Source organism: Desmodus rotundus, chromosome 7 (assembly GCF_022682495.2).
Source record: "Desmodus rotundus isolate HL8 chromosome 7, HLdesRot8A.1, whole genome shotgun sequence".
Classification (NCBI taxonomy): domain Eukaryota; kingdom Metazoa; phylum Chordata; class Mammalia; order Chiroptera; family Phyllostomidae; genus Desmodus; species Desmodus rotundus.
Genome location: NC_071393.1, coordinates 104316102 through 104328127, shown reverse-complemented (window position 1 = coordinate 104328127; position 12026 = coordinate 104316102). Strand labels below are relative to the sequence as shown.

General features: G+C 35.9%; 1 protein-coding gene across 2 annotated transcripts in view; it reads right to left on the bottom strand.

Moving 5' to 3' along the window:
- Window positions 1–5244: 5244 nt before the first annotated feature.
- ARID4A (AT-rich interaction domain 4A) overlaps window positions 5245–12026 on the bottom strand; it is a 60784-nt gene continuing 54002 nt past the window's right edge. For both annotated transcript variants that reach the window (XM_024567398.3, XM_071222006.1), the window contains exons 22-24: window positions 9593–9799; window positions 8595–8741; window positions 5245–6712 (exon numbers count right to left, since the gene is read on the bottom strand). In XM_024567398.3, the coding sequence (XP_024423166.1) occupies window positions 6609–6712; window positions 8595–8741; window positions 9593–9799 (458 nt within the window). In that variant the 3' untranslated portion in view covers window positions 5245–6608. The remainder of the gene's footprint in view (window positions 6713–8594; window positions 8742–9592; window positions 9800–12026) is intronic.

Here is a 12026-nt window from a genome sequence, read left to right as displayed (position 1 = left end):
GAGAGCACAGCACTCCCCACTGAGCTCCTGGACACTAGCCATGCTCCCCACCTGGTCTGCCTTGTCACTTGAGAGGCTCCAACAGTTCAAAGTCCCCACCCACCTTAGCTCTGTCAAATGGGGGGAAAGGGATTTTGAAGGACTAATATTTAGCCTAGGGGGAAAAAAAAGTTAATTTGCTGGGCTCTGAGGCTGACAGCCAAAGGTCCCAGCGCAAACCCAATGAGAGACCCATACTTACTAGCCCAGAAGGGCAAGACTTTATTCCAAATACCAGAGTTTTGATTTTTATACTAAGCCAAAGAGAAGGCATAAGCTAGGTAAGAACCTAAAGAACTAAATTTATTTTTTTGGTTATATTATTCAACTGCTCTTTACAATGATATGGTATTTCTAGTGTGTGCATATAGCAAGGTAGTCATCACTGCTGGGACTACTGCGGCGGCCAAGCAGCAGCCCAGGCCCTCACGACTGGAGTTAGTAGGTGCAAATTACATACAACTGTTTTGAGTGCTGTGTATTTCTTCCTATGACTCAGTGATAGTTGGGAACCTGACTGTAACGCACAAATAGAGGACAGCCTCAGATCCCAGTGTTATTGGTGATCTCGCAGCAGTTTTTGGTTCAGAATCTCGGTGATGGATTTAGCCAGGCTCCAAATGATCTCATTTTAGGCTGATTGCTCTTTCCTTCTAATAAAACCACTCTACCACCTTCCCACACTTTCCCATCCTTCATTTCTGCTGAACTCATAGTTAAGCCCAATGGTACATGGGAGGGGAAGGAGTCAGGGAAACTGTGGAGCAAGGTGGGGGGGGGGGGACAAAGTAAACAGTGACATGTAACAGTCAGGGAGTTATTGCAATTAGAAATAAACGGATTACTAGAGTTGAAATTACTACAGAGACCACGTTGGAAGTAACTGAAAAAACTTTAAGGCAAGTTTCTATGGTAAGTATAAATTTTTCTGCTCAAATATAGACACCATTCTTGCTAATTTGGTGACCAGAATTCCTAAAAAGCTTTGGTCATTTTCCAAATTGAGAGAGCATTTAACAGTTGTCCCCAAAACGTAGTTCTATGCTGGATAATAGCTCTCTCATTCTTTTCAACAGCTTTATTGAGGTATAATTAATGTACAGTAAATTTAACATGTTTTAAGTGTACAGCTCGATCCATTTTATGTATACATCCCTAAAACCATCATCAAAATCAAGACAGCGAACACATTCATCATCCTCCTTTCCTTAAGACCCTTTTTAACCCCTTCTTCCACCCTTGTTCACTGCCCCCACCATCCCCTGCCTTGTCACTATAGACTAGTTTGCATTTTCTAGATCATTGTATAAATGGAGTCACACAACATGTACTCTTATTGACTTCTTCCATTCAGTATAATTATTTTGATTCATCCATATTGTTCTATCAGCAGATCATTTCTATTATTAAGTAGAATTTCATTTTATGGCTATATTACAATGTGTTTAACCATTCATCTGTTGATGAACATTGGACTGTTTCCAGTTTTTGACTGTTAAAAATAAAGCTGCTATAAACATTTGTGTATAAGGCCTTATATGGGCACATCTTTTCTGTTGTCTTAAATAACACCTAAAGCCCCAACCAGGTACCTCAGCTGGTTAGAGGTCATCCCAACGCACCAAGGTTGCATGTTCAACCCCTGGTCAGGGCACATACAGGAGTCAACCAATGACTGCATGCATAAGTGGAAAAACAAATCAATGTTTTTTTTTTCTCTCTCTAAACATCATTATCACCCATAGTCTACAGTTTATACTGGGGTTCATTCTTGAGGTTGTACAGATATATAATGGTTTTGGCAAATGTATAATTACATGTATCCATCATTATAATATTACACAGAATAGTTTTACTCTGTGCAACATATATCCAATCCCTTACTCTCCCAACTCCTGATCTTTTTACTGCCTCCATAATTTTGCCACTTCCAGAATGTTCTATACTTGGGATCATACATAATGTAATCTCTCAGGTTGGCTTCTTTCACTTAGTAACATGTATTTAATGTTCTTTAATGTCTTTTCATGATTTGATAGCTTATTTCTCTTAGTGCTTAATATCCCATGGTCTGAATGTTCCACAGTCTATCCATTCACCTCTGAAGGGATATCTCGGTTGCTTCCAAGTTTCGGCAATTATGAATACAGCTGCTGTAAACATCCGTGTGCAGGTTTTTGTGTGGGTGTAAGTTTTCAGCTCATTTCTACACACACACACACACACACACACACACACACTAAAGATCATGATTGCTGGATCAGAAGAGGATGTTTAGTTTTGAAAAAAAGTAAAGCCAAACTCTCAAACTGGCCGTACCATATTTGCATTCCCATCAGCATGAATGAGAGCTCCTGTTCTCACGTTCTCACCAGTGTTTGGTGGCGTCAGTGCTCAGAACTTTTGCCTTCTAACGGGTATGCAGTGATTTTAGTTTGCATTTCTATGATGATGTATGTGTGAACCATTTTTTCATTTGCATACTTGCCATCTGTGTAACTTGTTGGTGAAGTGCCTGTAAAGGTCTTCGGCCCATTTTAAAATTGGATTGTTTGATTTCTTATTGTTGAATTTTGAGTTTTGGGGTTTTTTTTGGGTGTATTGTGGATAACGACAGTTTGCTATGGTCTGAATGTTTGTCTCCTCCTCCCCCACCCCCAGTTCCTACATTGAAAACTTAATTCCTAACGACGATATCAAGAGGTGGGGCTTTTCGGAGATGATTAAGTCCTGAGGATGGAGCTCTTCTGATTGACATCACTGCCCTTACGAGAGGCCCCACAGAGCTCCCCTACCTGACCATGCTGGTACCTTATCTTAGACTTCCCAGCCTCCAGAATTATGGGAAATGTTTGTTTATAAGCCTCCCAGTTTATGGTATTTTTGTCATAACAGCCCGAACAGACTACAACACATTTCCTTATCAGATGTCTTTTACAAACATTTTTTTCTGGTTTAAGTCTTGTCTTCTCATTCTCTTGTTTATAAGTGCTGTTTATAAGTGCTTATTTGTCATGAGTATATCTTCTTTGGTGAGGTGTATATTCAAATCTTTATGAAAAGAATCCCAAAGACAACTTTTAAATGTCTGGCTTTGTACATCATGATCACTAGTAAAAGGGAAAAAAAAGAAAGAAACTAGCAATTCAAAAGTAATTTTTCTCAATGTAAGTAAACATAGTTTTTGACCTTTTTACTAGGTTGGATGCTGGACCAGGCACTTTGTGGGATTCAACTGTGACTAAGGAGTATGTAAGGAACTGGACATATATAGTAGCAGACACATGCATAACTAAATATAATACAAGATAAACTGTTAAGAAAAATAATACAGATTGAAAATGCTACCAGAGCATAAAAGAGGGTGATATTTTGGTGATGCTAAGTCAACAAAAGCTTCATGGAAAAGTAGCTGCTGAAATATCTCCGGACAAATCAGGATCAGAATTGGGGGTGAGGAACAGAAGGAGCAAAAGGTAGAGGTGGGCAGGTGCAAGGTCTGGGCACTGCCTTAGTAGTTCTGCTTGGCCTGGCTCCTGCCTCAGGTCTATTCTTGTCCTGGCTTTTTCTACCAATTTTTCTTCTTCATGTGCTTGGATCACTTCACTCTGTGTCATCTTTCTCCTCCCACTTGCCTAGCCAATTCATAATTGTAATTGAGCTGTTTCACTGCTGCTTTCTCTACAAAACCTTCCCAGACCACCAGTGCCTTCAAACTCGGGCTCTGTATCATTAACTCATGGCATGCCAAAGTTCATATGCTTATCGCACCTACAGTAAGGAATTACACGGGTTAACTGTTTAACATCTACCTCACTGGATTACCCATTCCAGGAAAATACGGGGACTTTTTTCAGTCTTGTTCGCTGTTGTGGCTCCTGGGCCTTAGCACAATACCTGCCACACAGAAGATAATAAACTATCGATGCTGAATTCTGGTAATAGTTTTTATGTGTGGTTGAATACAGCTTCAAATGCTTTCACAATGTTTATAGCTATGTTAAATTACAACATTTATAAGAAAGGAATATAAGCAAATAGCTTAATGCATATAGATTTACATAATTTAAAGCAGTTTCATAGAAGACACAGTATATATGTGCTAACATAGGTACAAACATCTTTCTGAGTGAAGGACTGGAAAACTAGAACACAAAGAATAGAAGTACACAATGAATACTAAAATAGAAATCTCCATAATCTTCAAATAACTTGATTTTAATAGATAACACCTTCCATTTTAGGTATTAAAGTGTTTTTATACTTTTATTGTTTTAGTCACATGCAAGACCTATCTATTCAAAGTTTAGCTAAATTCAAAATATGCCCAATATTTGAATTTAATACCTAATCAATATTCACTTACTTTCATAAGCCTTTTTATCCTCCACACAAAAGGATTTTAACAGTGTCCATATACTCATTCAATGAATAGGTAATTTTGCTCTCTGCAACAAGGTCCCAATACTTCATTACCAGATTTATATCAATTAGAAGGGACAATATTCAAGATTTACTGAATTGCTACTGAAGGAAATCATTAAAATATCTAATGCATGAATTGAAGGTCAGCTTCTTCCTACCTCCAACTTGATTTGAACGACACACTTTTTCATTTTTATAATCAAACATTAGAAATATTTTATTGTGAAAACTGAAGAATATATTGAATATGTTATGTTCTGTGAAGTCTGCTTTTCCAACTGTAAGTTACTGGCACTTAGGAAAACAACAATCACTTAAATGAAAACTAAATATATAAAGCCTATGTTTAAAACATGGCCTTTATTAATACTGCCCACTGAGCTCCATTTTTATTTTACATCGAAATACTTCAGCGTTTCAAAGAAAAGACAGAGAAGTGCATTTTACAAGAGTACGTTTTTGTTTTTAATTCTCTGAGAAAATGGAAGGAGTCTGAATCACAAAGTCACAATGTGGTAAATGAAATTACGAAACAATGATCGGAGTAATGCTGCGCCATCACTAGGGTTTGGCTCTGACTCGGTTCTTATCAATCAGACCCTGACATACAGTCTTAGAGCATCTATGTTATTACTCTACAACATAGTAAACACAGAAAAGGAGGTTTTTTAAAAAAACCCTTTCAATGTACAAACATGAATTTAAAAACCGATTTTAAAAAATCACTTTTTTACATAATGTATATGGCAAAACTGCTTTAAATACATGATTTTGGAAGAGTTATTTACAAAATGTATCAGTCTGTGGAACAATTCACAGACATGGCATACATAATTGCTTTACTTAGTTGTTGCATCTCAACTTTGGGAGATATAAATTTATTCGGCAGTATAGCAAAAATAAAAACTGTGACAAAGTATCTTAAGGGCAACCAAAAATTTGATCCTCAAAACAGTTTAAATACTAGGACTGCCAAAGTGTCTAAAGGAGGACATACTTTAATGATCCAGATGCCCGTTCATAGATCTATACTGTCTGAAGGACTGAGACAGACTCCCTTCAACACAGGCACAGCTGCTGGATGCAACCTCCTGGAAAAGGGACAGCTAGAGCTATTGTCATCCAAAGAGTGAATTAACCTACAATTTTCTTTTTTTCAATTTTATTAATATTTTAAAAAATACATAAAAATACAACATCCAATGTCTGAATAAATATATTTAACAAGTTGCAAGATAATACCTTATTTTACACAAAATTTTCAGCTTTAGAAATCTTGTTAAATAACTTCATTGTTGTTATATATTTCATTTTTGTATTTTTGTAACAAAATAAAAACTCTGAAATTACATAGAAAAAAGACAAAATATTTTTGTCAAGGGATAAGATAGTCCACTGAAAACTTATTCACAATTCCACTGTAAACATTAATAAACATTAAAATATTTGCATAATTGTGTGCTCAAAAATACTATAAAAAGTGGAAGACTTATTACAACTGTAGTTTTCAGTCAACTACACTTCCTTTCACAATTTATTTTGTCCCATTTACACCTTTAAACCTGGGCACACTGCTGAACATATACTTTGGCAGTTCTAAATAGCAAGTGCTTCCACAAAAAAAAGAAACAAAACAAAAAAACCCAAAAAAACCACCAAACAAAAAAAAACCCAACAACAAAAGAAACAAAAATGACAACAATAAAAACACACACACAACATAAACCCCCTACTCACCAAGTGTTCGAACACATCTTAGTGAAAGTGCAACAGTAACTATTCAGCTGGATAATATTTTGATGTTTATCATGTGCACTTGTCTATGATTTCTATAACACCTGAAACTTTACTATACAAATTCAAATTTGCTAAGTGCCCATTTTCTATCTTCACAAAATAATGAAAAAAAAATTGAGGAAAAATTATGAAAAATATGCAGGCTGCCTAACCTTCAGTTATTAATCAGCTTATTTTTTTGCAACAGAAAAAAGAAAAGAAGGGAATAGATACAATCCAGCCTGGAAGATTCGACAGGATATACTTAGCAATGTCAAACCAGTTGAGTGCTTTCTGTGGCTGTATTTCAGGATTTGGGGATTTATGTCCATGGCAGCAAACTGCTGGGAAGGCAGAGAAAATGAGTATCACCTACATTCTACAGCAAGTACATTTTGTGGGGGAGATGATGATGAAGGACTCATTCCAGTGTCTGACGACGCGGATGACATGGAGGCTCCTGCGTGAGACACTGTGGAATCAAAACAACTATATTAGACTCAAAAACTGTCATATAGAGATACCCAGTTACTGGCAAGTTAGGAAATCTTAACATTATTCACTTCAGTTATCATCTTCTTAAATGCCGCATGAAGGAGTAACAAACTGTCAGCAAAAATTTTGTTGGGCTAAGTGAGTGGAATTAGTCTCCGGTCAGTGAAGTCACTCCTTCAGGGAAGGAACTCACCTTGCCCCAAGTCAGAAACAGGATCAACCAGAGAATTTCCCATAACCAGCTAATCACTGGCCTCCTATCTTTGTCCTGTCCCAGTACACCTGATGGACACAACATTCCTGTAGGTAACAGAAGTTTTCTAGGTCAGGTAGCAAATCCTATGATTTAGAAATTGAATTTCCTGACCAAATCCAATCCTTCTTGTTGTTCTCACCTATTGCTTTTTTATCTTCTACTGGGATTCTTTAGCTTTGCTGTCTATCCCTTCCATTACATTTGTAAAAATCCCTATCATATACATATATATCATATACATCATATATATAGTATACATATATGTCATGATATATATGTGATATATACACACATATACATATAGCAATATATTTTTTAAATTCTCACCCAAGGATATGTTTATTGATTTTTAGAGAGAAAGGACAGGGGAAGAGAGGAGAGGAAAGCAGAAGAAAATGTTGATATGACAGAGAAACATCAATTGGTTACCTCCTGTAGGTACCCCAACGAGGGATCAAACCCGCAGCCTAGCTATGTGCCCTGACCTGGAACCGACCCTGATAACCTTTTGGTGTACAGGATGATGCCCCAACCAACTGAGCCACCCAGCCAGTGCAATCATATTTTTTAATTTGAATATATCTGTGTTCTCTGAATTTTATTAATATCATATTCTTGTTTGAAGATTAGAGTATCTTCCCTGTATCTCTGGATATTAATTATAGTTTGGTATTTTTATATGGTACATCATCTGTTTTATTCTACAAGTTCCTTTTTATTCTCATTTTATACTTTGGTCTCTGTGTTTTTGTATGTAGAAGCCTTCCTATCTGGTACAGGGGTTTTAGCATTCCCTTATCCACCAGGACAATTACAGTAGTTATCTGCTCCTCAGCTTCCGAAAGATAGGCTGTTGACAATTCTTATCTGTCACAGTCTGTTGTCCCTTTTTCCGGTCTTTGTAGGTATGGAGCTTTTGATTTTCTTTACTGTCATTTTAGAATAGATATGAACATGTTGATATTTAAGTAGAAGTTAATCCTACACAATTTTAAGGTCTAGGTCAGACACTACTCTCTCCATAGTAATCTATCCTTCTACCAATTCCTAAACTTGTTAGTATCACTCTTGAGACCCTCATCACACAATGTCCTACTAAACTTTAATCTTTGAGACAGCGTCTGGGTCTCATTCATCTTCATACTTCCACCACCTAGAAGATGACCTGGCACATGGTATGTATGCATTAATATTGTTCATCTGAACTATCTTATACAGTAGTTGCTTAGGAAATGACTATCCCAAAAAGATAATCTCCTCAAAGATTAGCCATATGCCTATTCATTTTAGTGAACCTCTTAATAGCAAATATAGTGCCCAATAACAGGCAGCCAGTAAATGTTGCACGAAGAGTGAATTCAGAGTGAGTAAGCTGTTCTTGAAAACCCACCACATTTAATAAAATCACACATTTGTTTACTTGTTCATAGTATCTTTCAGGAGTCTCACTCTGATTGGTTCACCTCAATAACAGCAACGAAGAAAATACTAGGAATCAAAAAACAACAATAAATGTATACTATATTCTAGGAGTGACAAACCTAAATCTTCTAAAATGATAGTGTATTGAAAATAGAGGGAAGCAAAATTATAATCAAATTACCTTCTCTGTCTTTCTTTTTTAATCTTTTTCTCCTCCTGTCAATGGTCGCAACTTCAGACTTCAAAGACATGTAATATTTTCTGATTTCCTGTAGTTTTTCTTGGAGAAAAGAAATTCTCTCTGTACTATTCATATTATCTAATTCATCTAAAAGGGAAAAAATTAATTAGCATTTTAAAATAATTCTTTCAGAAAAATTATGGCAGTTTTATCAGAAGTCTAACTCATAAATCATTAAAACCTTTGGTTTATTAAAACCAATCATATTAAGCTAGTAAGTCTCTGTAACAAGGAAGACACTAAATTCCAATAAGATTTCTTTATATATCCCAATATTTCTATACTAAACATTACTTGATGTATTATTTAAATGACCAGGAAAACGAAAGAAAACATCAACACAGAGCAACTCTGATCTACAACTGTAGTTACTTATCCAATTTCTTCATATTGATGGTTTCCTCACTTATTTGTTATTACTAGAAAGGCTGTTCTAGTTTCACTGATTTATGTAAATCCAACATGTCTTATTTCCTAATTGGAGATATTCTTCCAGTGAATATTTATCAAGTTAGTATTATGAAAAGACATGGATTTGTATTTAAAGTAACAAGTGATGATTACTGGTAAGACAATATTTGCAAACCTAAATGAACTTGCTAATCATTATTCCTTTGACATTAAAAAAAATTTTTTTTAAGGTTGTATTTATTTATTTATTTATATATATATAGAGAGAGAGAGAGGAAGGGAGGGAGAGAGGAAAAGAAACATCAATGTGTGAGAGAAATATCGAACAGGTGCCTCTCACATGCCCCCAAATGGGGACCTGGCCCACAACCCAGGCATGTGCCCTAGACTAGGAATTGAACTGATGACCTTTTGGTTCACAGGCCGGTGCTCAATCCATTAAGCCACACCAGTCAGAGTATTCCTTTGACATTTTACGGTATATACTGCTTTACAATATACATTCAAGTTTTCTGTAAATTTCTTACTGAGTTGAAAGCTCCACTTATATGTCCTAGGGGATGAATTCGGATGTTTTTCTCTGTGTTTATCTTTTTCTCCATCTTTGATGTGAGGGGATATTCTTGCAGGAGATCGCGTAAGCTTCTGTGGCTTAGATACACTAAGATGCTTTACTGGGGTACATTTACTTGAATTGTCAAGGACAGGAAGATCTTCACTATCACTGCTTTGTCCTGTAATAAAAAAATGGGACTCAGATTATAAACTATAAAAATCTCAAATATCAATATGCAACAGACTCAGCAATCACACATTTTGGTATCCTACAGAAAAAAGTGCAAAATGCACAAAGAGGGAGGGAGGAAAGAAACAAAGAAAATCTAAGTGCTTATCAATAGGAAAATGGTTAGAAATTTTATATTATTGTATACTTTGCTCAAGTGGTTAAAAAGAATGAGCAAGTTCATAAGAACAAAAATGACAAAATATCCTATACTCGTAAATGAAAAAAGTTATAAAACAATATACACACTATTGCCCCATTTATGTTTAAAATAAAACCTAACTACCCAAAAGAGCATCAATCAAAAGATATATATATATATAAAAGCACAAAAAAATATGTTGATGTACACACAGCCTTTAACCTATGGATAATAAAATGTGAGCAAATATTTGTTTGCAACTCTATGCCTCCTCGGCAAATTTGTACTTAGAGATGCTTTTGGTTTTCACTTAGTAACAAATTAGAATTCTCAAGTTTACGTTTTTCAAACTCTATACTCTACTTCCACCCTACCCGCTCTCAAAAGCAAACCTTGCTTTCTACTGAAAAGACAAAGTTGAGGGTTACACACTCAATTTTACAGCTCCTCCCCTACCTGTATCTGTCCTTACTGCCTTTTTTTTTTTTTTGGCCTCAAAAAGAGTGTTTCTGGCCAAGATAATCTCTTCAGCTACTCTTACAACCATCGACTTCTCTGAAATTCCTAATGTCAATTAACCAACTTCTTTTCTCAGAGTCTACAAACTTGCTTAGATGTTTCCTATCCTTAGAATTGGGAAGGAAGGAGAGGAAAACCTACCCCTTTATTGGCACCTCTTTCCTACTCTTTAGGGTCAAATTTCTTCAAAGAAATTCTTTGTCACCCTAATTTCCACACCTTCTGATCACATCAGTGTGCTATTGTCAGGGTGCCAAACCATGAATATACAGGGTGCGGCACAAATAACGCCCCTTTAGGTTACAAAATCTTTTATCACAAAATCATCAGCATGTAATTCTGTAACATAACAATATCACACTTAAGCACACCATATGACATTTTAGGTGAAATGTTCAAATTAAAACTATAAATTATTACACCCATATTATTACCCTACCAACCACATTCAAGCAGGCATCACTTCTGCCAGACCCTATATTTTAATCCTATTTAATGTTCTATAGCAGTTGAAACTTTTTTCTTATTCAAATCCACTAATGTTTACTGATTTTCATTTATCTCCAATCAGTTTCTATTCTAGTCTTCCTGGCTATCCCATATAAAGGGATACCCTACATAACTCTACTGGTTCTTTTTCTTCTTTTTTCAATTACAATTCACAATCACTATTATTTTGTATTAGTTTCAGGCATAGAGCATAGTGGTTAGACAATCATCTACTTTGCAAAGTGTTCCCTTGACATTTCCAGTAACCATCTGGCATCATAGAGTTATTACAACATTACTGACTGTATTTCTTATGTTGTACTTTTTCTTCTCATTTTACTCTCTGACAGCAAGCACATCTTGTAATACGTTGACAGCTAGCTATCTTCTCAAAATAGACTTTCTTCTAAGCTCCAGGCCCCAATTTTCCTAATACTAGTACCTCTAACACAACAATCCCTAAGTTAGTCTCCCAACAACCTGCTGGCATTCCTGTATTCCATGTCCGTTAACCAATTCCTCCTAACTATTTATAATTGAGTCTTAGTGATTTTATATTCCAAATTTCTTCAATTCATTCCTTCTTTCACTGCCTTAGTTAAGCCAAAGACTCTTTCCAAAGAGTAAAACTGATCTATCTCCTTTCTTCCTCCAATCTCCAAACTTACAAAAAAGTTATAAGGACACTTGGCAAGAAGAATGTTTTTCTGACCCCTTGGAAGGTAAGCTGCCTTACCATACACGAGTACTTTAGTGCTTTTTTTCTTAGAAACAAGAATATTCTCCTGTGTTAGTTATCTACAAGTTACCCCAAATCTTAGTTTCAAACTACAAATGTATAACTCAGTCTTTTAAAATTATATTTTATTGATTATGCTATTAGAGTTGTCCCATTTTTTCCTCCCCTTTATTCCCCTCTGCACTGCACCTCTCTCCCACCAGCATCCCCCCTCCTTAGTTCATGTCCATGGGTTGTACATGTAAGTTCTTTGGCTTCTCATTTTCCATACTATTTTTAACCTCCCCC